Source organism: Chamaea fasciata, unplaced genomic scaffold, assembly GCF_029207755.1.
Source record: "Chamaea fasciata isolate MVZ Bird 193981 ecotype frontalis unplaced genomic scaffold, bChaFas1.0.hap1 SCAF_8, whole genome shotgun sequence".
NCBI classification, from domain to species: Eukaryota; Metazoa; Chordata; class Aves; order Passeriformes; family Sylviidae; genus Chamaea; species Chamaea fasciata.
The window spans coordinates 16,698,988-16,719,730 of record NW_027094093.1 but is presented as its reverse complement, the minus strand read 5'-3'; the positions used below and the strand labels follow the sequence as shown (position 1 = coordinate 16,719,730).

The following is a 20,743-nucleotide window of genomic DNA, read 5'->3' as shown; positions in this document are numbered from 1 at the left end:
ATTACTGCAAGGGTAGTTTTGTTTCAGATGGTACCAAATATTGATGTATTAGCAGATAAATAATTTGTAAAAGTTCAGGTATAATGATGGTACGTATTAGATGCAGATCAATAGGTAACTGAAGTCCTCAGAGACAGCATCAGATACAGACAGCATCAGATCAATAGGTAACTGAAGTCCTCAGAGACAGCATCAGATGCATTGGGTACTTTTACATGGAGGAAGATTTTAATGTGTGCTTAAGTCTGCAGATGGTCAGCAGTCCTTTCTGCCGTTTCTGTTCATCTGGCATATGAGATGAATGACATTCTCTTAACACTGATATACTGGGAGTGAAAAATTTGGGAAAGGTAGAAGGCTACATCGGTTGCTCAGTCGCAGCTTGGATTGTTCTTGAGAGCCAAGGTAAACGTGGTGCGTGATGCAGATTAGTCTGGCAGGCAGCTCTGATTGCTGCACCAAGGCATTAGAGGGCAGTGGGAGTGTTGGTGCTGCAGTGGGGGTGTGAAAAGTCCTTTCTAAGAAATGGTGACTGTATAAATAATGCTGTGCAAGGGCAGTATAAAAATGCCAAGAGAGGAATGCTGTTACAACACTTAAAAGACTTTTTTCTTTGCTTGCCTTCTGTTTCTTACAGTCAAATTACCATTTTGATTTCCAAGTGGCAGCTGGAAAGACAAGAAAATGTAGAGCCAGTGTGTGTTACAGTGTATTTCCCTTACTTGGGGGAGCTGGGATAGTGAGCCAGACCTAGGGAAGAGCTGCACGCTGCCCTGGCTTCTTCTGGCAGAGCTGCTTGCACCTGGGCTGAATAGTGTGTCAACTAATATCTTCCAAAAAGTTCAGTCTTGAGTTATATGATTATGACACTGCTATTGCCTCTGTAGTCATAGAGGCTTGGAGATCTCCTCTGAATGTCTTCTGCTTTCCTCTCTGCTGAGGGTAATTCTCTTGAGGTTCACCTGCTCTTGCTTATGAAGAACATACCTTTCAGATGAGAATGCGAGAAGATCTGAACAGCTTGGTCTTCCTTACAGGCCTTTCTGTAAATCAGAAATCCTTCTGATTTACAAATCAGAGCTGACTGATCTGCCTTTCTTTTAAGATCTGGCCTCTTTAGGCTTCACTTTTTTAGGAAGCCATATGTAGTATTTCCTTAGACTTGTTCGTAGCATGTAGGCATGAAGTACTAGAAACTGCAGTACGTAAATGAAACCACAGTTCTTAAACTGGCAGTACTCTGGTGTGGTGGGACAAAAGAAAGATGTAAGATGACTCATTTCAAAAACAACGCTTCCTGTCTCCAGATAGAAATCTCAGACTTGCTCAGTATAGTTCTGAATATAAAAATTGGGTCCCTAAGTTTCTTGATCTGGTGTGTACCTGCCACAAGATATAGTACGGCCCATGGTGTGAAATCTCCTGCCTTTGTGTTACAAGGTAGCCAAAGTGTTTGGATCAACTATTCTTCTAGAAACATGCAAACTGTTATTTTAGATTTTAATTTAATTATTATCATCACACCAATGATGGGAGCTATGTTGTCTGACAGAATAAAGCTTTGTTTACTTAATTTTACTTGAGAATAGTTCAACCCAAAAATAAACTCATAGGAATTAAAACTCTTAAACTCTGTTCTGTATTTTAGAGCCTGATCAAAGTGCCAGGTGGTTTAACACCAACCTAGGAAATTAGGCCTTTAGAACAGGCCAGCAGATGGGAATGTCGTTAGTGTAGCAGAAAAACCTCATATCTGGCTGTCTTTCTGTCCTTAATTAATACCTGCCTGTGGTTTTGTGGAAAGTATTGGTCTGTACTGACATCAGGACTAATGATAGTTTCAGAACTGGCCATTATCAGTTTATCTAATGTCACCAATTTCTTTAGGGCCCGGCCTTTTGTGTCTTGCTCTGATTGTCTCCAGCTTTGCAGGTAGTTTCTCTGGCCTGTTTCATGCATCATTGTTGGCATATTTATTTTGGCACTGCCTTGCAAGAGGACTTCCCTCTCTAACTTGGAGGGGAAGCTGTTTGAGCCTTCCTCGATCTTGCTTAGTAGTATCAAGTCTGTTCTGACTTTACAGGAGTCTACAAACTACAGAGGTCAGGTATATAGAGATACTACATTCAGTCAGCAGAGGGAGAAATATTCCCTTGAGGAAGACTGTAGTGATTGGGATTTGAATGGAACATTTAGTTTAAAAAAAATCACTTCAGCTGGCCAACGCTGTGTCACCTTCTTCTCATCTTGGAGCAGCTGCACTGGGTATGACTTAGTTTCTTTGTAGAACTTCATATAAATATATGCAGTATTTATAAATATACATACATAGAAATAAGGGTAAAAATGGACAAGTCTGCATAATGTGCTTTAAGAACCCCTTTTGATAATTGTCACAACAGCACAATAGCGTAAAGCATTCCCATGCCATGGAACACAAGTTGATCCTTGTCTTTCCTGTGTGAACCCTACATATGTAAGGATCAGAGGAAGGAGTCAGCTGAAGAGGCTTCTCTGTCTGGACAGCTCTGCTCAGTTTAATTTTGTCTGAAATTTTAGAGTCAATTCTTCAGTATGGAAGAACAACGTAGACTGGCTATTTCACAAAATTGTATAGAGTCATTTCAGTACTCAGCAGCTGATAAAATTTGCTTTAAGTGCCAGATTTGCCAAAGGCAGGTTGAAATGTCTGAATCAAACAATTGTAATGAAATACATGAACCATGGCTTTTTTTCATTTGATTAATTGAAACCTTGCATATAGGCAGTTTGAAGAAAATAGATTTTGTTTAAGCCAAGTCTGTTGAATTACAACACTGATAGTATGTCAGCAGCCCGTGTTAGTATTATCTTTATAATGAAAACTTTTGGTAATCAATCATCACACAGTTATCTTGCATGTAATGCTGGTGCTGAAAGTGATTGAGGCAGTGTTTTCTCTGAATCACAAGGTCTTTTTGAAATGGTCCCTCCTGATCATCTTACTCTTAGGCAGTCAAAGAGTAAGAGCTACATTTACTGTATATGGGGCAGGGAGGTAAATGATCTTTTGATAGACTTCTTTGAGATACATTTCTTTTAACTAAAATTCAGCTCCTAAGTTAGTAATTTCATTTGTAATGTAAATAAATGGCAAACTTTTAAAGTAAAGCTTGATTAATGTGTAATTACTATTAGTGTATTTCTTGTCTTAAATATTCTTACACTAATACAGTTCTGATGACTTTATCATAGTTAAGAGGTCCTCTGATATGGTTGTGCTTAAGATTTTTCAATTTTCTGCTTGTATTTTGGCAGTTGTGAGTTTGGTTTTTATATATTGATAGTTTTATGCTATCACATTCTGATTGTATTTGATTTGTTACTCTTGCATATTCTTGGGGGTTTGTTGTTTATGACTTTCAGTCCAAATGTGTCTCAAAGTGCCTCATCAACTGAATGTTAAGAATGCTGTGGGATTGCAGTAGTGATGACAAGCAACTAAGATCATTATTCTCTGTCAAGAAAATAAATTTAAATACTAAATATCTTTTTTCTATTTTGAAAATAATTAGATGTTAATCTATTTGTATGTCGATGTTTATGTATAGAGTGAAAACCAAGCATCTTTCACACATTACCCTTGCCAATTGGAAAATATCACCATATCACCAGTGATCTACTCCTCTCTCTCTAACACAGAAGAAAAACAAACAAATCTTTTCAGTCCCAACAAGCCCTGTACTGCTCCAGGCTGGGGGCAGAGTGGCTGGAAGGTGGTCCAGCAGAAAAGGACCTCCAGGTGCTGGTCAGCAGCTGGCTGGAGTGAGCCAGTGTGTGCCCAAGTGGCCAAGAAGGCCAAAGGCACCCTGGCCTGGACCGGCAGTAGTGTGGCCAGCAGAACCAGGGCTGTGATCAGCCCCCTGTTCTCGGCACTGGTGAGGCCATGCCTCAAATCCTGTGTGCAGTTCTGGGCCCTTCACAGCAAGAAAGACATTGAGGGGCTGGAGTGTGTCCAGAGAAGTGGAGCTAGGGAAGGGTCTGGAGCACAGGTCTGATGAGGCGTGACTGAGGGAGCTGGGGGTGTTCAGCCTGAGAAAAGGAGGCTCAGGGGTGACCATGTCACTCTCTACAACTCCCTGTCCAGAGGTTGTAGCCAGGTGGGAGTTGGTCTCTTCTGCCAGGTAACAGGTGATGCAGGATGAGAGGAAATGGCCTCAAGCTGCCCTAGAGAGGTTCAGGTTGGACATCAGGGAGAATGTCTTCGCTGGGGGAAATGATGTTTTAAGTTTTAGCTTTCATGGTTTTCATATTCTGTGCTGCCTAGGGGTGCAGTTCTGAGCCTCACATGAAGTGTTAGTAAGCTCTCTTCACAGAGTAGGTAGACAAAACAAATCCTTTCCTGCTGGAGATCAAGGACAACCGTTACAAGTCTTCAGGCCTAAAATCATAAACCATGGTGGACTGAAGAGAGAAAACAAGAAGGATGGGACTTCATAATCTGAAGCTGTAATTGGACAGTTAAACCCCAGTATGCAGATGGACCAAAACTTATAAAAGTATAACACCTCGTGACCAGCCATCCATTTTGTGACCATTTTAAGTCCATCTTGGGTGTAGCCCTGGCCAGGCTCTTGTACTGCTCAAGGTGTATCCTTTAAGGCCTTTTAATAAATACCTACTTTATTCTCTAGCTCTGTCCAGTCTCTGTTCCAGTCAGTCTTCCCAAGGCATCAAAAAGGGAGGTGGTGGGATCATCATCCGTGAAAGTGTTCAGGAAATGATTGGATGAAGCACTTAGTGCTGTGGTTTAGTTGGCCTGGTGGTGTTTGGTGAAAGGTTGGACATAATGATCTTAAAAGTCTTTCCCAACCTTAATGATTCTATGATTCAATTTAGCATGCAATGACTTAAGCTGGCGGTTGTTTTTATAGAGCATCTTGTCTTTCAAGTCATAGGATGCAATTGGAAGGAGTAATGGTTGTGGTTTCAGAATTTCTTTTGGCTCTAAGCTATGCACTTTTGATATGTACTTGCTTCCTGTCTGATAAGACTTTTTTCCAAAACCATATAACGGAAAATCATTTTGGATCTGCAATATGCTAAAATTGTTACTCAAATATTTTTCTCCCTTAAAGGCAAGAACTTTTGAAGTGGAATGGATGGGGATATAATGACTCCAAATTCATCTTCAATAAGAAAGGTCAAGCAGAATTCACAGGAAAAAGGTAAGTTGAAAATTTATGTAACTTAAGTATCTTTAGTAGTTTATTTGAAAATAGTTTATAAGCTGCACAGTACAGTTAAGAGGTTGCTTCATTTCATAGATTAGGTTATTCTGCATTTAACAGGTTTATCGAAGTCTATACACAGGAGTCTGACATAGTAAAATGGACCGTGTGGCTTATTGAAATGTTTATTAAAAATGTGAGTCTTCTCTGTATCTTCATATAATCTGTGGTTAATGAAATCACACTGAGAATCTACACCATGTTCTAAAGCTTTAGATAACATGCAGCATGTCGGTGCAGTTTTGAGAATCTTGCGCATCAACTAGTTGCTTTATTAAATTTCCACTTTGTTTTGTGTTTCGTAACCACTGTGCATGGAGCTACTTCATCCTCTGAACTTAAAAATAAAAACTGCTCTTGAATTGTATGTTTGTTGTGTAGTGGCACCACTTCTGATTTATTCCCCTTTAACCCTTTGTGCAGCAAGCTTGTTTTTCTGGGAAATACATTTTTTGAGATAAGACATTAAAATGTAGTCTACTTGGGGATCTCCTAATTTTGTTCCAGTGGAATTTAAACCTGTCACTGTCTTATTGGTTTGGGTTCTTTTTTCTTCCTGAGTGGAAAGTAACCTTGCAGTCTCTTCCCTGGTTTAAAAGATACACTTTTCATAAGAGTTAAAAACAAAAGAATGGAGAAGAGAAATAAAATTCTGTCTTTCCTAAAAATTCCTTCCTAGTCTTTCAGTCTGTAAACTAGCATGAATTAGTTTGAGTGAAAGCTGCAAAAACCTAACTGGGATCTTGAGCACTTCAGTTGCTGATTTCTTGATTTCCAGGCCCAAATTAAAATGCAAAGCCTTGTATAGGCCGTTTCACTGTATAATATTTAGGGAGGTGCTGTACAGAAAATCAAAGCACACTAAACAAGAAAAAAGATAAAGGTCAGGACTTCTGGGTTTTTTTCAGGAGGAAGCATCAAGGGTCCTTGACTGCTGTGTCACTGATATGTACCAGTTGCTGTTCTAGAATGGTGTTTTTCCCACATCCACACTCTCTCTGTCTCTGAGAGATAACATTAGGAATACCTGGTTGGGCCACACCAGTATAGTTTCTATGGAATAGTTTGCCACAGTGGTAAAAGAAGAGTGTTTGAAGTGAAAATAAGAGAATAAGCATATGCATAGGTGGTGTAGATTCTTTCAGTAGCCATTTACTGGTCTGTTGTCCATAAATTTCTCTAATAACCTCACACCTGCCTATGCAGCACCCAGTGGCAGCAAGTTTGAGGTTGTTGCTGTGTAAAGTCCTTGTGTTTTGGAACAAGTATCCCTTACTGTTTTGCAAGACTAGGTGAATGATAGTTCTTCAGCCTATCTACTGTGTTATCGATTTATCAGACTCAGTCATATCCTCTCTTGCATTTTCTCTCCATGCTTGTGGAGTCCTGGGCCCTTCAGTCTCTGCCTGTAAGGCCCTTTGGTCTTTACAGTTGTTCTCTGCACCCTCTCCAGCTCCACTGGATTCTTCTGGAGATAGGGACAAAAACTGGGTGCAGCGCTCAGGGTGTGGATACAGCAGTGTTCTACAGAGCAGCAGAAAGATGAGCTGCCATCTTTCTTACACCTGCCCAGTTGATGCATAGCCCTATGGGCTGCTGTTGTATGTGATCAGTGAAGGTGCCATACTGACTACCAGTGGGATTCTGCAAAGTATACAATAATGCTTTTTTTTTTTTTTTCAGCTTTTGTGATTATCCTAACTTGCATCTTTTTTTTGTCTACTTAGGTTTTTTTAAGGTCCTAAGTTCTTATCAGTGTGATTAATAAACTCTCCCCTTTGCTTCTTAACTTAACCTTATCCTTCAGCCTGTAGGAGAACCTTTTCTTCAGTACTGTAATAATGTGTTTTCCTAAATTATTTTTGGGCTGGACACCAGTGGAAATATAAAGGAGTATGGGATTTCATGTTCATTGTATCCCTGTTATTCACTTTCTGGTTTTATACCCTGATAAATCTCCAAGGATTAGTGAAACAGGATTCCCCTTTATGAAAGTCGTGTTGACTTTGCCTACAGACTGTGTGTCAAATGGTCTTTTTATTACAGACTCTGCCATCTCCACAAGGATAGATGATACTTGCTAGACAGAGCAACTAAAGCTGGTTTTTGGAGTGTTTTTTGGGGGGCTTCTTGCACCATCAGTGTATACATTCTTGCTTCCTGGGCAATCACACATTGCAGTAAATTAACTTCCTCTATGCTGTGACTTCTGTCTTGACTTAAAAGTTTTGGGGTTTCTGATAGCTTTAGTTGTCCTTTGAGTAGGTGATTAAGGTTACCCTCACAAACTAGCTATAGTGATAGTTTGGCAGTACTAAGAAGTAGGTCTTAGGAGTAGAAGGTAGGTCTTAGTAGGAAAAGAAAGCACACCAGGCTCACCTGGGTCTCTGCCTTCATTGCAAGCTCTTGATGCAAATGCATTAAACTTTCGTTGCTTATTGCACTTTCCTTTTCATAGAGTTCACACAATTTTTGTATGGGTATGATGAAACCGTAACTGCTGTCACAGGAGGAATGACTGTACGTACACTGCCTTCCATGCTGAAGTGTCTCGCTTGAGATAAGGTTGTAGCCTTTTAGTTCTAGGAGTAGAGTAGGGGGTTTGTCAGTAGAAGAGCTGGGGGGGTAGTAGAGATGAGGAGACAAAAATTGGTGTTTCTGTGTAACAGGTGACTCAGCTGTAGAGTTGGTTGCACCAGCTGTGAAGGACAGGGTCATAACTGGATTTACAGTGACTGAATGGTCTTAGAGGGAAGAGCCAGTTAGGTGTAATGCAGTGGCCCAGGTGAAAACAATGGTAAGGATTCTCAGCTATTGAAAGCTCTTAATACCCAAGGAAGATCTTATTCCTCCTCTCTTCTGGCAATACTTTTGCACACATACTGAAGGTGTGTATATGTATACAATCAGCAGTAGTTTCTACCAGTTTTCAGTGTGTCCCCAGTCTTCCCTGTTTTCACGTGTGGTGCACATGGTCCAAAACAGCTCCTCTGTCCCTTGTCTGTAAGTCTGCATTTGTCACATGGCTAGGCTTTCTACAAACAGCTTGTGCTGGAAATAATTTTACAGTGCTTGGTGGATTCTGATGCATTTTGATGATGAAGAGAGGACCTCTAATACTGTTTCTGTTTCCTTGAAAGCATAAGGTGTATGGAAATGGGTTTGTTTGAGACTACCTTGCAGTGTGTCCTCTGTCTGTAACTGGCTTGTAAACTCTGGTGCTGCTTTCTACACTACTGCAAGGGAGAGACCTTTCTTAAGAGTGGTGGGGTGGGATAACTGAAAAGCCTTGAGCCCAAAGCAAAGTGATACCATGCTGACAAATGATTTGATTCTGTGTGAAGTAAAGAACAGTTGCATACAGTGAAATACGCAGTTGCTTGGAAAATAAAATGTGTGGAAGCCTTGCAGGCTTGTAGGTAAAGAGTTTGATTTAAAACTTCTGTTTGTGCATACATGGAATTGAAAGAAGTGTATCTGACATACATTCTTTTAATTTAAAATGACCCTGTGTAATATTGACTTTTCAGGTACAGATTAGGTGGTATGGTATTACCAACTTTTAAGGAATGGATAGAAAAAACCTTTGGAGCAAGTCTGGAGCACAAAACTACCTCTAGAGTAAGTAAATAGCTGAACCAGTTCCTTTGAACGTTAGTCTTGGTGATAATCAAGACCACACTGTTAAAGATGATTCAGCTGTCACACATAATTGATTTAAAAATAGTGTATTAGTACCTCCAAGTTTTTTGGGGGAAAAAAAGAAATTGATGTAGAACTACTGTGTGAAACCTTACATGTCTTAGCATGACTTGTGGTTTCAGGGTAACTGGTAGTACATTTATTGAAATGAAAGTTCCCAACACAGGGAATTTTTTGTCCTGCCTGTAGCTTGCATTTCAAGACTGTGGAAACTTTTAGCTTAGAGGGGATTGTTTATACAACATCAATGTTATTCATTATAACAGAGACAGAAAATACAGGGAAGTTAAACTGTGATGTGTTTTCGGTATATTGAAAGATGTCAAAGTTCTTATTTGACAGGAAATTTATTTACATGTCTGGGCGCTGAAAACTGACTACCTGAATACTCAAGATCGAACTGAATGTTTTCAGAAAAGTAACACACTGGGAATGTTCTGGGTTCTGTAAGTCATACATACTTTGTTTTTTAGAAAGAGTAACTTACGTTAGAGTCAGGACACCTGGCTCCCTTATTAGAATCCCTTTGAAGCTTCAGGTTCATGACTAGATAGCTGCTAAAGCAGTTTTGAAGCAGGCTGCACTTTGGCTGTAGCAGCTCAGCTTTGGGTTATGATTGTACCCATCTCTTGAGTGAGTTCAAGATTGCCTTTTCTTTGAAGCAGGTAATCTCATAGGGCCTGAAAACTTAAATGTTTCTTCAGTCTTCTATTCATCAAGACATTCTTTCATCTGCCATCTTCCATCTGCCAATATATTTTGAAAAATCCATCTGGATGTGTTTTTGTTTATCAGAGTTGGTCTTAACTGGCAGCTACTTTAACTTGCTGTGAACAGAGGTCTTGAGAACTGTTGTTCCTTTTTAACATGAAGAGAAAGGATAGAGCAAAACAGAATTGAAGGACAATTACAGATTTTTTAATAATACCCTGATTCCACTACATCTTGCCTACCAGCTCCCTAGGATACCTGTCAACAATGTGGAGTGCTTTTCTGTTGTGCCCCTCTGGTTTTGATGATCTTGTAATCTGAAGCAGACTGACGACCTTGATATGGGATAGGACTCTTTGGAGTCTCCAATATATACCTGGTCTTCTCATAGCTAGTCTCAAGTACTGCGGCAGGTCCCTAGTTTTCATGGCCGTCATAACTCCAAGGTGTGTTTCAGGTTGTCATGCTGTGCTGGGTTTTCAACTTCTGCTGTCACCTAAGCATGAAGAAACTTGGATACAGGAGCAGCAGTAGGGAAGTCATCTCTTGGTTCATTTGTCTTTCTGTCCGATCTCTTCCTGCCTTTGTCATGTAAGACTGGAGGGTTCCCTGTTGCACGTGACTTTTGTGTTTTAATTAATAACAGTAAATGTACCTGCTTCTGTGATCTTCAAGATCTGTTGATACTGTTTCTTTTTTTAGACCAGACTTAATGTAGAGAGCAGTTTAGACCTAGGTTTCATACATAGGTTTCCTGACTACCTTTCCGGGTGCAAATTTTAAAATATTTAAGTTCTATTAGAATAAATAAAGGTATATTTTTGTTTGCTGCTGTGCATAAGATTTTTATAGATAAATATTATCTTTTTAATCTTGAAGATTAAAACTTAAAGGTTAAAAGAACTTGTGGAAGAGTTATAAAAATCAAGATGCTTTAAACCATCTGCAAAAAGTTGTTTTAGCTGTTAAGTAGTTTGTGTTACAGAGAACAAAGATCTTCAGGCACTTAGCGTTCAACCTGATATGAAATAATTCTGTCTATGGAAATCTATGAAGAAACAAAAGTTTTAAGTTTAAAATATAAACGCAGCTAGCAAGGGTTTATCTTAAAACAAGTGATTTAAAGATCTTTATTTGGTACCTATTTGTTTGTTTATTATGCTTCCTGAGTTGCTATCAGAGTTCTTTGGGCTAGCAAACAGCTCTGTGTGAATGTGCATTAACAGCAGAATAGTAAGAGCAGCAGTCCAAGATCAGATTTACATTGTGTTTACTGTGACTGGCTCCTAAAATCAAGGTGTCTCAGTTGTGGAGTGCCTCTCACCTAACAACACTTAATTTCAGCTTGTGTATTTGTAGGTTACAAGGTGAATATATTGGAGAGAAAAGGCTTTTTGTTTTAGCTGTCTGACACCTTTTTTCAATAAGTACAGAATTATCGTTAAAGCAAGTCAAGATGGCACATACCCTCTTCCAGAAGTCAAATCACTGTTAAAAGTGCATTTTCATTATGTCATATGTTCCACATGAAAATTCTAACCCAAACTTTTGCCTATCCACTTGAACCTGTGAATGATGTCAGCTATCAGTAATGAACATCTCATGCAGCTATTTCTTTCGGAATTATTCCTGTCACTTCTCTTAATTTCTCCATGACCTTACATTTCTTTTGTAGGGTGGACACTCCATCACAATGATACAACTTCCCTGATAAGTTTAAATCTTACCTTCTTCAGCTCTCACAACTTTTAGACTCAACCCATTCAGAAAAGACTGCTGCTATTATGGCAGATAGGAGACTATTAATCTCCAATTTCCTTACTTGTTAACTGGTACTATATACTAAGATTTTATCTTAAGACATATATTGAAAAAAGTATCAGCTGCTCGGGAGGTTATGTAGAGCAAAGACGGACAAAACTCTCTTCTAGGAAAGAAAACTTAGATGTGTGAGTATATTTGTAGCAGGCAAACTTCAGTAGATGAAAGCAAAATGAATTCCATTTTATTATTCTATTTTTGTATTTGTCAAGAAGCATAGATAAGCTTGTCAAAGAGATGTTTTAAGTTTCTTTGACTAGGTGGAACATTACTGCACAATACTTTTTGATGGGAGGGCTGTAAACAAGTTCTTTCTGGCATCACTAGGCAGCCTGGAATTATTCATGAGAGCTTTATAGCAAAAGTGCAAGCGCATTCTTCTCTTTGGGTTGATGTCAGTTAATTTTCCAGCGAGGATTTAATAGAAGAAGTGTGAAAGCATTGCACTCTTTTAACTAATTTTTGTTCAATTCCTGATTTTTGAAAGTGTTTTTAAAATAAAAGATATGGTGGTAAAAAAATCTTTTGGTTCTGCTCTCAGACTTGAGGGACTTTGTTAACAGGAAATAAAATTCTTGACCAACACTTTCTTTAGCAATGAGACTTAAAGTCAAGAGGTTAGATTTTAGTCATCAGACAAGCTTTTAATCTAATTAAAGAATTCTTTAATTTGTGATAGAAGACATATTCCTTTAGGGAAATTACCAATATTTGCTCCATTTTTGAGGAGAAAAAAAGCACAGTCTTTTTGGAATCTTAAAAGCACATAAAAGTCTTACACTTAATGTCTGCAAAATATTTTTTTAACCTGGATCTCATAAAGAATTCTTGTTCTCTGAGTGGGTTTAAAAAGTTGACATAGGAACTACATTTTTATGTGCCCAGTAATTGGAAGTGGAGTTCAGAAAAGAGAGTTAAGTGGTTAGATCTGCCCTTGGAGAAGCTGTAAGAGTACCAGACAAGACATCTGTTGGAAGAACCTGTAAGAATGGGATGTTAGAAAATCTTAAGCAGAGGTTTTTCCTCTGAACTTAGGGAATCTTGATTCAAGGTCTGTTGGTATGTCAAAATTTCCTATGTAGCTTCTTCAAAGGAGAACACCTTTCCAAGGTGCTGGTTGGGACCTTAATGGAGGCTTTCTGGAAAGACCTGTATGTATGTGACTCAACATGGATTTTATGGAATCTTTCTTAGAGGTGAGGTCTGCCTAAAGCATGCCAGTTAAGTTATATCAGTCACTCTTAGTTTTGCCTAGCACTGGACTTCTGATTAGGCTTTGGTTCAATTTGGATTTAACTTTCAGGACATGACGGGAGGAGGGAAAGTGGGTTAGTGAAAACAGAACCGTAAGTAGAAGAATTTGCAGTGTGTAGTGGCTTTAGTATGTATTCTGGTACCTTGGGAAGTCTTAAAAAGAGATCATTTGTTCAGTATGCATTCATAAGCTCATATATTTCTCCAGTTTTATCAGGAGAAAGAAAGGTAAGAATGTGCTACTGAAATAAAACTTCTTGTGTGCAGAGTAGGATAGGCTGGATTGGTGGTTTGAATATGTGAAGGAGAACTGATGTCTTTTTGATCTGGAATAGGTGTGTTTGGGCATCAGTCAGTGTTAGCCTGTTTTTCTTCTGTTGTACAGAAATACTGTAAGAATGAACCTATCTTTAATGAGTTTTTTTTCTTGTATTGTAGGCATCCTTAAATGTTAATGATGTACCTCCATCTGTTGTAAATGAAGAATTTCTTCAGGATCTTAGAGCCACTAAAATTTCATATTCCCAGGATGCAGAAGATAGGGTATTCAGAGCTCATGGTAAGAGAACTTCATTTGTATAACTGTGCTGCTTTCAATGCTTCCTTGTTTGAACTTGGTAACTTATTGTTTGTGTTCCAGGTCACTGCCTACACGAGATATTTGTACTCAGGGAAGGAATGTTTAAGCGAATTCCTGATATAGTTGTATGGCCTGGTAAGTTTTTATTGTCTTCTCCCTTCTGGGCTGGGAGGCCATTGTTTACTTAACTCCTGTGCTTTCTAGTCAGGGGAAAGGTGTATCTTGGTTCACTGACTTCACTTATCTTTACAGAAACTGAAGGAATTTTCTCATGAATGGTAATCATGATTGTTTAGCATCTGGACTGCAGGTCGTGTCTGTGAAATCCCATCATTTTGTGGGGAAGTCAATTTATTATTAAATGTAGCTGAAGTTTATGTTGACAGATGAATTCACCACTTAACACCCACGGTGTAATGTGAACATATATGTTCAGTGAGAGCAGTTGTCAAAAATGGCAGTCTCAATTATGGGTTCTAAAGGTGTACATGATGCTAGAAGGATGGTGAAATGTTTTTATTGGAAGAACTTTTTTTTCTTTACATGTTGTACTTCAGCAAAAGAAAAGTATAACACCTGTTAACTCCTATCAGAACACTTTACAAAAGATCAATGACTGGAAGAGAGAGCAGTGCAGTCAGAGTATAGGCTCGGCCTGCTTGTTTCTGTCTAGTAAAGGGATACAGATGCTTTTTTTTTTTTACTTGAGTCATGTGTCTCTAGTCACTAGGAACTACTTCACGTGCCATTCATCAGCAGTGAACCAAAAAGTCATTTGATCTAAGTAAATGTCAATTTCTGTTCAGTTGTATGATTCTGACTTTTGTTACTTTGTATAATTTTGAGAGCCGTACTGCATTAAACACTTCAAAATTTCTTACAAGAACTTAGTCCTACTCAGTTTTGCCTCCTTTATTTAGAGGAGAAGATCACATATGGGAAGCATGAAAAGAGGCACTATAAGATGAAATTCATTTCTTGAGGCCAGGTTCTTGACAGCACTGGTGACTGTGAACCGTACTTGCCACAACGTCCATTTTGTGTAGCTCCAAAAGCAGCTGAAACAAAATGATTGACTGCCTTCATTTAAAACAGCTCTGTATGACAAGAGCAGAGTAGCCAGAGTTTGGAAACCATTTATTTAGTCCTGTTTATTCTTTGGTGTTTGTACAAACTCATGGATGCAGTGTATTTGATCTCTTTTTTGATCCTTCTACTTGGCTGTGCACAAGCCTTTTGGCCTCCCTATTTGACCAGGTACAGAATGCATCCTGAAAAACCAGATTCCATCAGCAACTCCACTTCTGAAACTGAGGGTCAGCCAGGAAGAAAAAGATGTGCTGTTCATCTCTCAGAAGAGACTTATTTCTCACTTAAAATAAATTGGACAGCCTGTTTTCAATAAAAGATTTACATGTGATTTGTTCTCCAAGATACCTAGATGAATTGTTAACTGTTTGGTGGCCCATCTTGCCCTGAGAATTTGCAGGTAGTCTCAATCCATGCATAGAGCAAGGGACTAAGACTGTAGTTAGTTCTTCAAATGTAGAATTGTTTGAGGTTTAACCTTTACCCTGTAACTGCTACTTCTGAGCCCAGCTCTTATTTAGTGCCTAACTTTGAAATGTCTTCCTTGCTGGTGTCAGTAAAGAAGCTGCTGCTTATTCAGACTGCAGTTTTTAGTAATAAGCACAAATAACAGTACCAAGCACAAATCATGTTTTTTAACTGTTTGTACTTTTTTAGTTTGCCATGAAGACGTAGTTAAAATTGTGGAATTAGCCTGCAAACACAATCTCTGCATAATACCATTTGGTGGTAAGTGAAATTATGAAATGTCCTGTCTAAGGTTATTAGTGAAAATGTCGTCTACTTCAATTTAAATATGTGTTCTTCATAACTTGTGCTCTGTTCCCACAATGTGTATAAATAAGGTTTTTTTTGTTGCACTGTTGGAGCTCAAAGTTTCAGAGAGGATTGTGGTCAACCACTACTGCAAAATTTTTCTAATTTCCTTGACGATGGTTAGTAGAGACTCATGTGGCAAGGAATTTTCAGGAAGTGTTCCAGCTAGAGTACAGCTAAAGGCCTGTACAATCTGTGTCCTTCTCTGCCTAAAGAATTTGTAAATGACTTCAGGTTTTCATTGTGGATGTCTTCTCCTCTAAGCCTGCTGAAGTAGAGTTGTGAGCTACTTTGTTTTGACATAGAGCTTAGGAAACATGGGGTGTTTGCTTTCATGAGCTCATTCTGCGAGAAGGTTTTTGTCAAGAACTCTTAATTCTGTGGCATAAATCTGTGTGTTTTACTTCGTACTTGCTTATGCTGTAGTACTGCCCTTGCAAAAGGGCGTTAACTATTTGAGAAGATGAGCATTTCAGTTGAAGACGATACCAAACATGTGGAGCTGGTTCCTCCCTAAGTGCTCTCACCCTTGCCAGATGCATCTGGAAGGCTGAAAGACTGTCACCTTCTAACTAATACTAGTAAACCAGTAGAGCTGAAAGCAGCAATATTGGCTATTTCTTGTTCACTGTCCAGGATACAGTAGGATCCTCAAGTTGCTTTCCAAGCTTCACAGTCAACTTGTGAAGTTATTACAGTAGGGGTTGGTATTTAAGGAAAGTGCCACCTTTTTCATCAATGGAAACAAAGGTGATGGACTTCATTGCTCTTGCAGAGTGTTTAATTAGCTGGCACTTTCTCTGTACTTGCCATTATCTCTTCCTCTCATAGCCTGCTGTGGATCTTGAGCATCGTACCCTCTCTTTTCCTATGGCTGTGGCAGTCTTGGGAAACAAAAGGCTTCTTTGAGGCTGTTGCGTGACATCCTATTAAGATACATCAGAAACTGCTTATAAGTCTGATGCTTCATTTTATCCTATATTTTTTATATAGTTAAACGTTTTCCATTTTTTTTTTTTTCTTTCAGATGAATATTACATTCATGTACTAGCAGACTTCTTATTCCAAGTTTTTAGGTTGAAGTGTACTGGCTTCCATAGTGATATCTAAAGAATATACAGAAACTGTAGCTCTCTGTTTCTTGAATGGCTTTGTAATTTCTTATGCTTCTTTGTTTTAAAGCTCTGTGCTGGGCTTAACAGAAGCAGCTGAGATGGTCACAGAATGTCATGTTTGTTATGGAGTGCTGCTAAAGCATTGTCCAGCTCCACTGCTGCCTTGATTTTGTGACACCTGGTCTGGGAGAAGGGGGCAGCCTTAAGAGGCTAATCACTAGCCTCAAACAGTTAACTTCAGTGATCTTTCTTTATTCAGTTCCGGATCAGAAAGGAGGGAGAGAGGCATGCTATTGGAAGAAAAGCTACCTGAGAATTTTATGATCACAATATCATTCCCATATTTGCAGGAGGTACAAGTGTCTCTAGTGCCCTTGAATGTCCTGAAGAAGAAAAAAGAACAATTGTCTCCCTGGATACATCACAAATGGTATGATCTCTTAAAGTTTTATTTTAATTTTTTTAAATCATCCTACAGTTACTTGAATGATCACTAGGGAATGACATTTCTTTCTTTTCTGGAATGAAGTAGGGAAAGAAATGTTAATTAGCACCATGATGATTAAATTGGTACTCCTTCAGGTTGTTTTTCTGATATTACTTCTGTACTACTTCATATGACCAGCATATATTTAATAATAATTAAAAAAAATCACTGTTAAGCCTTATAGCAGCTTTAGGTGATCAAACTCAGAGAAAGCTACTCTTCTTCCATATTGGAATTTGTATCTGAGGGTAAATGAAAGGCTAGGAGGAAGTTGTTATTGCAAATTTCACTAGTTTTTGCACTAGACTTCAAATTACTTAAAGATTGATAAGTTGACCTAATATGTATAAATCAACTTGAAGGATAAACTTTCAAGAGATAACTGGGGTTTTTGTGTAGATAACATCTTGAGAATGTGAAGTTCAGAGCTTTATGGCAGTCTAGAAATGAAGTTCTGTAAAATTTATTGCTAGTTTTCATCTTTTCATTATGAAGGAGCTTTGTACTTTAAAAATGATAGATTTATGGCTACTTGGTAATGAGATGCTTCAGAAACAGCTCTGTATCTTTGATGTAAGGCTTTACTGCCTTCAAGTACCTGCTGAGCTTATTAACTCCTTTTGCCTCGAAGGTAAGACCTGGGTTTTGGCTCAGTTTTCTCCACTCAGTGGTTCCTCAGTTAAACAGAGTGATTTTTTTTCTGCAGAGGTGGTGGCTCTAGTTGAAGAAAGCTCTTCAGGTGTTTATGCAGAATGAAATCCAACAAGTAGTGACTCAGCCTTCATTTGAACTCCTTGATTTACAGCCCACAACTCTTGACTTCTGTTAGGTTTGGGTGTGGCAAGGAAATGTGGTTAATTCTTACTATCTTGCTTTTTTGTCAGCTAGATGTGTAAATAAGCATTTGAGTCAGAAAATAAACCACTTTCATGTGTCATGAATGACTGCCAGCCAGCTCTTGTAATCATTAATGAAGAGGAAACGTAAGAAAATTAAGGTGAAAGGAAGCATTGTCAAAGTTAAAACATGTTTGTCTCAGAGCAGTTAAGATGATTGCTGAAGCTTTACTATTTTAATAGACACCTAATGGTTATCTTCATCTTAAATATAGGATTTATATTGCATAAAAACTGATTTAAATAGGCATCTGAGATCAGTTAAGCAGTTTATGTTGAAACTGAAGGAGCTGAAGTAGTTGGCTTTGAATAATTAGGCCATGCCTTGTGAGGGTGAAACTCCTGCAAGAGTTTTGATTTAATTTTTTTCGGGCTTTTTTGCTTTTTATCCTGTAAACATCCCAGGTATAAATTGACAAATATATGTGTTAGTCTCTTGTAGTGGTGACTTCATAAATTGAAACCTGTTGTGAAGCAGTTTGAGGCAGTGAAAAGCCTCAGCTTCCACGGATGTAATAACTGGAGTGATATTAATAGTAAATTGTATGACTAAGCATGTTGATCCTATAGCACTAGGGAAGGAAATAAACAAAAATCTTAGGCAGTCATTCTTGGTTTCGATTGGCTTTTCAACAGAATCGGATTCTCTGGATAGATGAAAAGAACTTAACAGCTTGTGTAGAAGCTGGCATTGTTGGACAAGATCTGGAAAAACAGGTATTTTTATCTGGTTAAGTGTCTGGGGTTTTTTTATATTTTTTTTCTTAAGTATTGTTCATATTTTGTCAAAAGCATTGAATTCTACCTTAATTCTTGTGTGTTTTCATGCAGTTGGTAAGAATTATATGCAATGGTTGTGAGCCCACACTTTCTAATATATGACCAGTAAACATACAAAGCCACAAGTTCCTGTGGTATAGAGAGAACCATGAGCTAAATGAATTGCTGTATACAGAAATAGAAGTGTAGAAGTGACTTCCAGTCTTTAAGTTAGAACCACTGTGTACAACAGAACATAGTTAATGTCCCATGTTACATGATATACTTAAATACAGCTGTCCAACATGATTGTTATCAGTTGGTCAGTGCAAATTGATTATCTCAAATGCACTAATGCAGTTATCACTTAATGTGAGACTGCTTGGCCTTTAATTCTTGCTGTTTGACAGCCTTGGTGTCGTAATTTTGAGGGCATCCAGTCAACCTCAGGTGCTGTGCAGATGGCAAAGCCAAGTTAATGCAGAAAAATGAGAAACAAGTGACTACTTAATGTACAGGAATGCGTGATCTGCATCACAAGTAGTTGACAATGCTGCATACAGGAAGCCCAACCAGATGGCTGTATGTTAAAACACATCTCTCCTTGAGAGAATTAAGTACAGGCAATTTGCTCAAATTTTCTGCAGACCTGCTGCATATCACATTAGGATAGAAAGAACAAGAGATTAAGTGCCTTATTTATTGGCAGCATTTGTGCAAAGTTGGCAGTTACTTAAGTTATAACTTTTTGCAGATGTGTATGAATTTGCAGCTTGTTTTGAGCAATAGAGTTCTCAATTTTAAAATACAGGGGAGGAGTGTTATAGGGTGATAGGTAGCACAGGTAGGCACAGTAGAAGCAGACTCAATTTGCATGTCATGTACATATCCAAGATAAAAGTTGAATAAATGGGTGTGTGATCAGAATATTTATTTTTAAAAAAACTCAAACAAACCAAACAAGTACAGAATACTGAATTTGGAGTACTAAGTCAATGCAGGACCTGTAGGATGTATTTTTTCTTTTCTTTAGCTTGCTGAAAGTGGCTTCTGTACAGGCCATGAACCAGACTCCATGGAATTCAGTTCACTAGGAGGATGGGTAGCAACACGAGCATCAGGCATGAAAAAAAACATCTATGGAAACATTGAAGATCTAGTAAGTAGTTTTAATACTTGTTATAATTTCTCTGTTCAGATATTTAACTTTTATAATGACTCACAGTGGAAAAGTAAATTGTGGTTCTTTGTGCATCAAATCCTGACTGAAATGCTTGTTTCCGTGCTTTTGGTATTAGTACTAATAGTTCTTATCATTGATGTAAAAAAATAAATTCATTTAGGCACTCACTGACTAGCTTAAGGAGTTGTTACCCTGTCCTGACTCTGGTGTTGTCTTCTACCATTCTGGACTCTCTATTAATCCAGTGTAATAATCCTGTCAAACTTCCAGAAGTCCCATGTTCTCTCCTACCGGTTGTGTGTACCTGAAGATGTCTAGCTCAACTGTGTAACTCTGACAGCAAGCAAGCTCCCCACCTTCCTGCATGCCCACGCCTACGTGGCTAGCAGTAGTTTTTAAATCAGTAGGCTGATCTAATTGAACATGTGGGTGCACAGTCGTGAGAGATAGTGCCACCACACAATGTGTAGGAACTCAGAGGAAGGAAGCAGTGGACTGGGAATGGCAGTATCCTACTCTTGAATCTGTTTTAGTCATTAAAATGGTTCAACTTCATATTGACTAAGGTAATCTTTTTACTTTTAAGCACACTTTTTGATTTTAAAATCTACATTTTCTGTTATAACAAAAACATTGAATATATTGAAGATAAATCATCACTGCTCAGACTTTGCCTGCCTTTTTGCTTCAAGCTTCCAACTTTCTCTCATAATTTGTATAACCCTTCCATGTGTGCATTTTTTTTTCTTTCCTGCGGCACACTCTAGGTAATGTATGTATCCATGTTACCTCAGGCTTTTTCATCAGCTCATAGTTAAGGCATGTTCTGTGCATAGATGTGACACTTCACTGTCAGTGACTGAGGCTGGCAGGAACTTCAGTTTTTATTCAGTAGACCTGGCTGAAGTAAAACTAGTAGCACTTAAAAAGTGTCATCGTTCCCCTGCTGCCTGAAGTGTTACTGAATGGTACAGTTTGCTTGTACTGGGAGTTGGGAAGCAGAAGGCTTCTCTATTGTGGAAGCATAACTTCAGGCTAAAACAGCTTCTGAAATTTTCAT

General features: G+C 38.5%; 1 protein-coding gene across 3 annotated transcripts in view; it reads left to right on the top strand.

Annotated features, from left to right (window-relative positions):
- AGPS (alkylglycerone phosphate synthase) overlaps positions 1–20,743 on the top strand; it is a 48,398-nt gene that overhangs the window by 7,572 nt on the left and 20,083 nt on the right. For all 3 annotated transcript variants that reach the window (XM_066189862.1, XM_066189860.1, XM_066189861.1), the window contains exons 2-9: positions 5,118–5,207; positions 8,801–8,891; positions 13,197–13,317; positions 13,399–13,473; positions 15,085–15,156; positions 16,709–16,788; positions 18,378–18,458; positions 19,534–19,659. In XM_066189862.1, coding sequence (XP_066045959.1) covers positions 8,817–8,891; positions 13,197–13,317; positions 13,399–13,473; positions 15,085–15,156; positions 16,709–16,788; positions 18,378–18,458; positions 19,534–19,659 — 630 coding nt within the window. In that variant the 5' untranslated portion in view covers positions 5,118–5,207; positions 8,801–8,816. The remainder of the gene's footprint in view (positions 1–5,117; positions 5,208–8,800; positions 8,892–13,196; positions 13,318–13,398; positions 13,474–15,084; positions 15,157–16,708; positions 16,789–18,377; positions 18,459–19,533; positions 19,660–20,743) is intronic.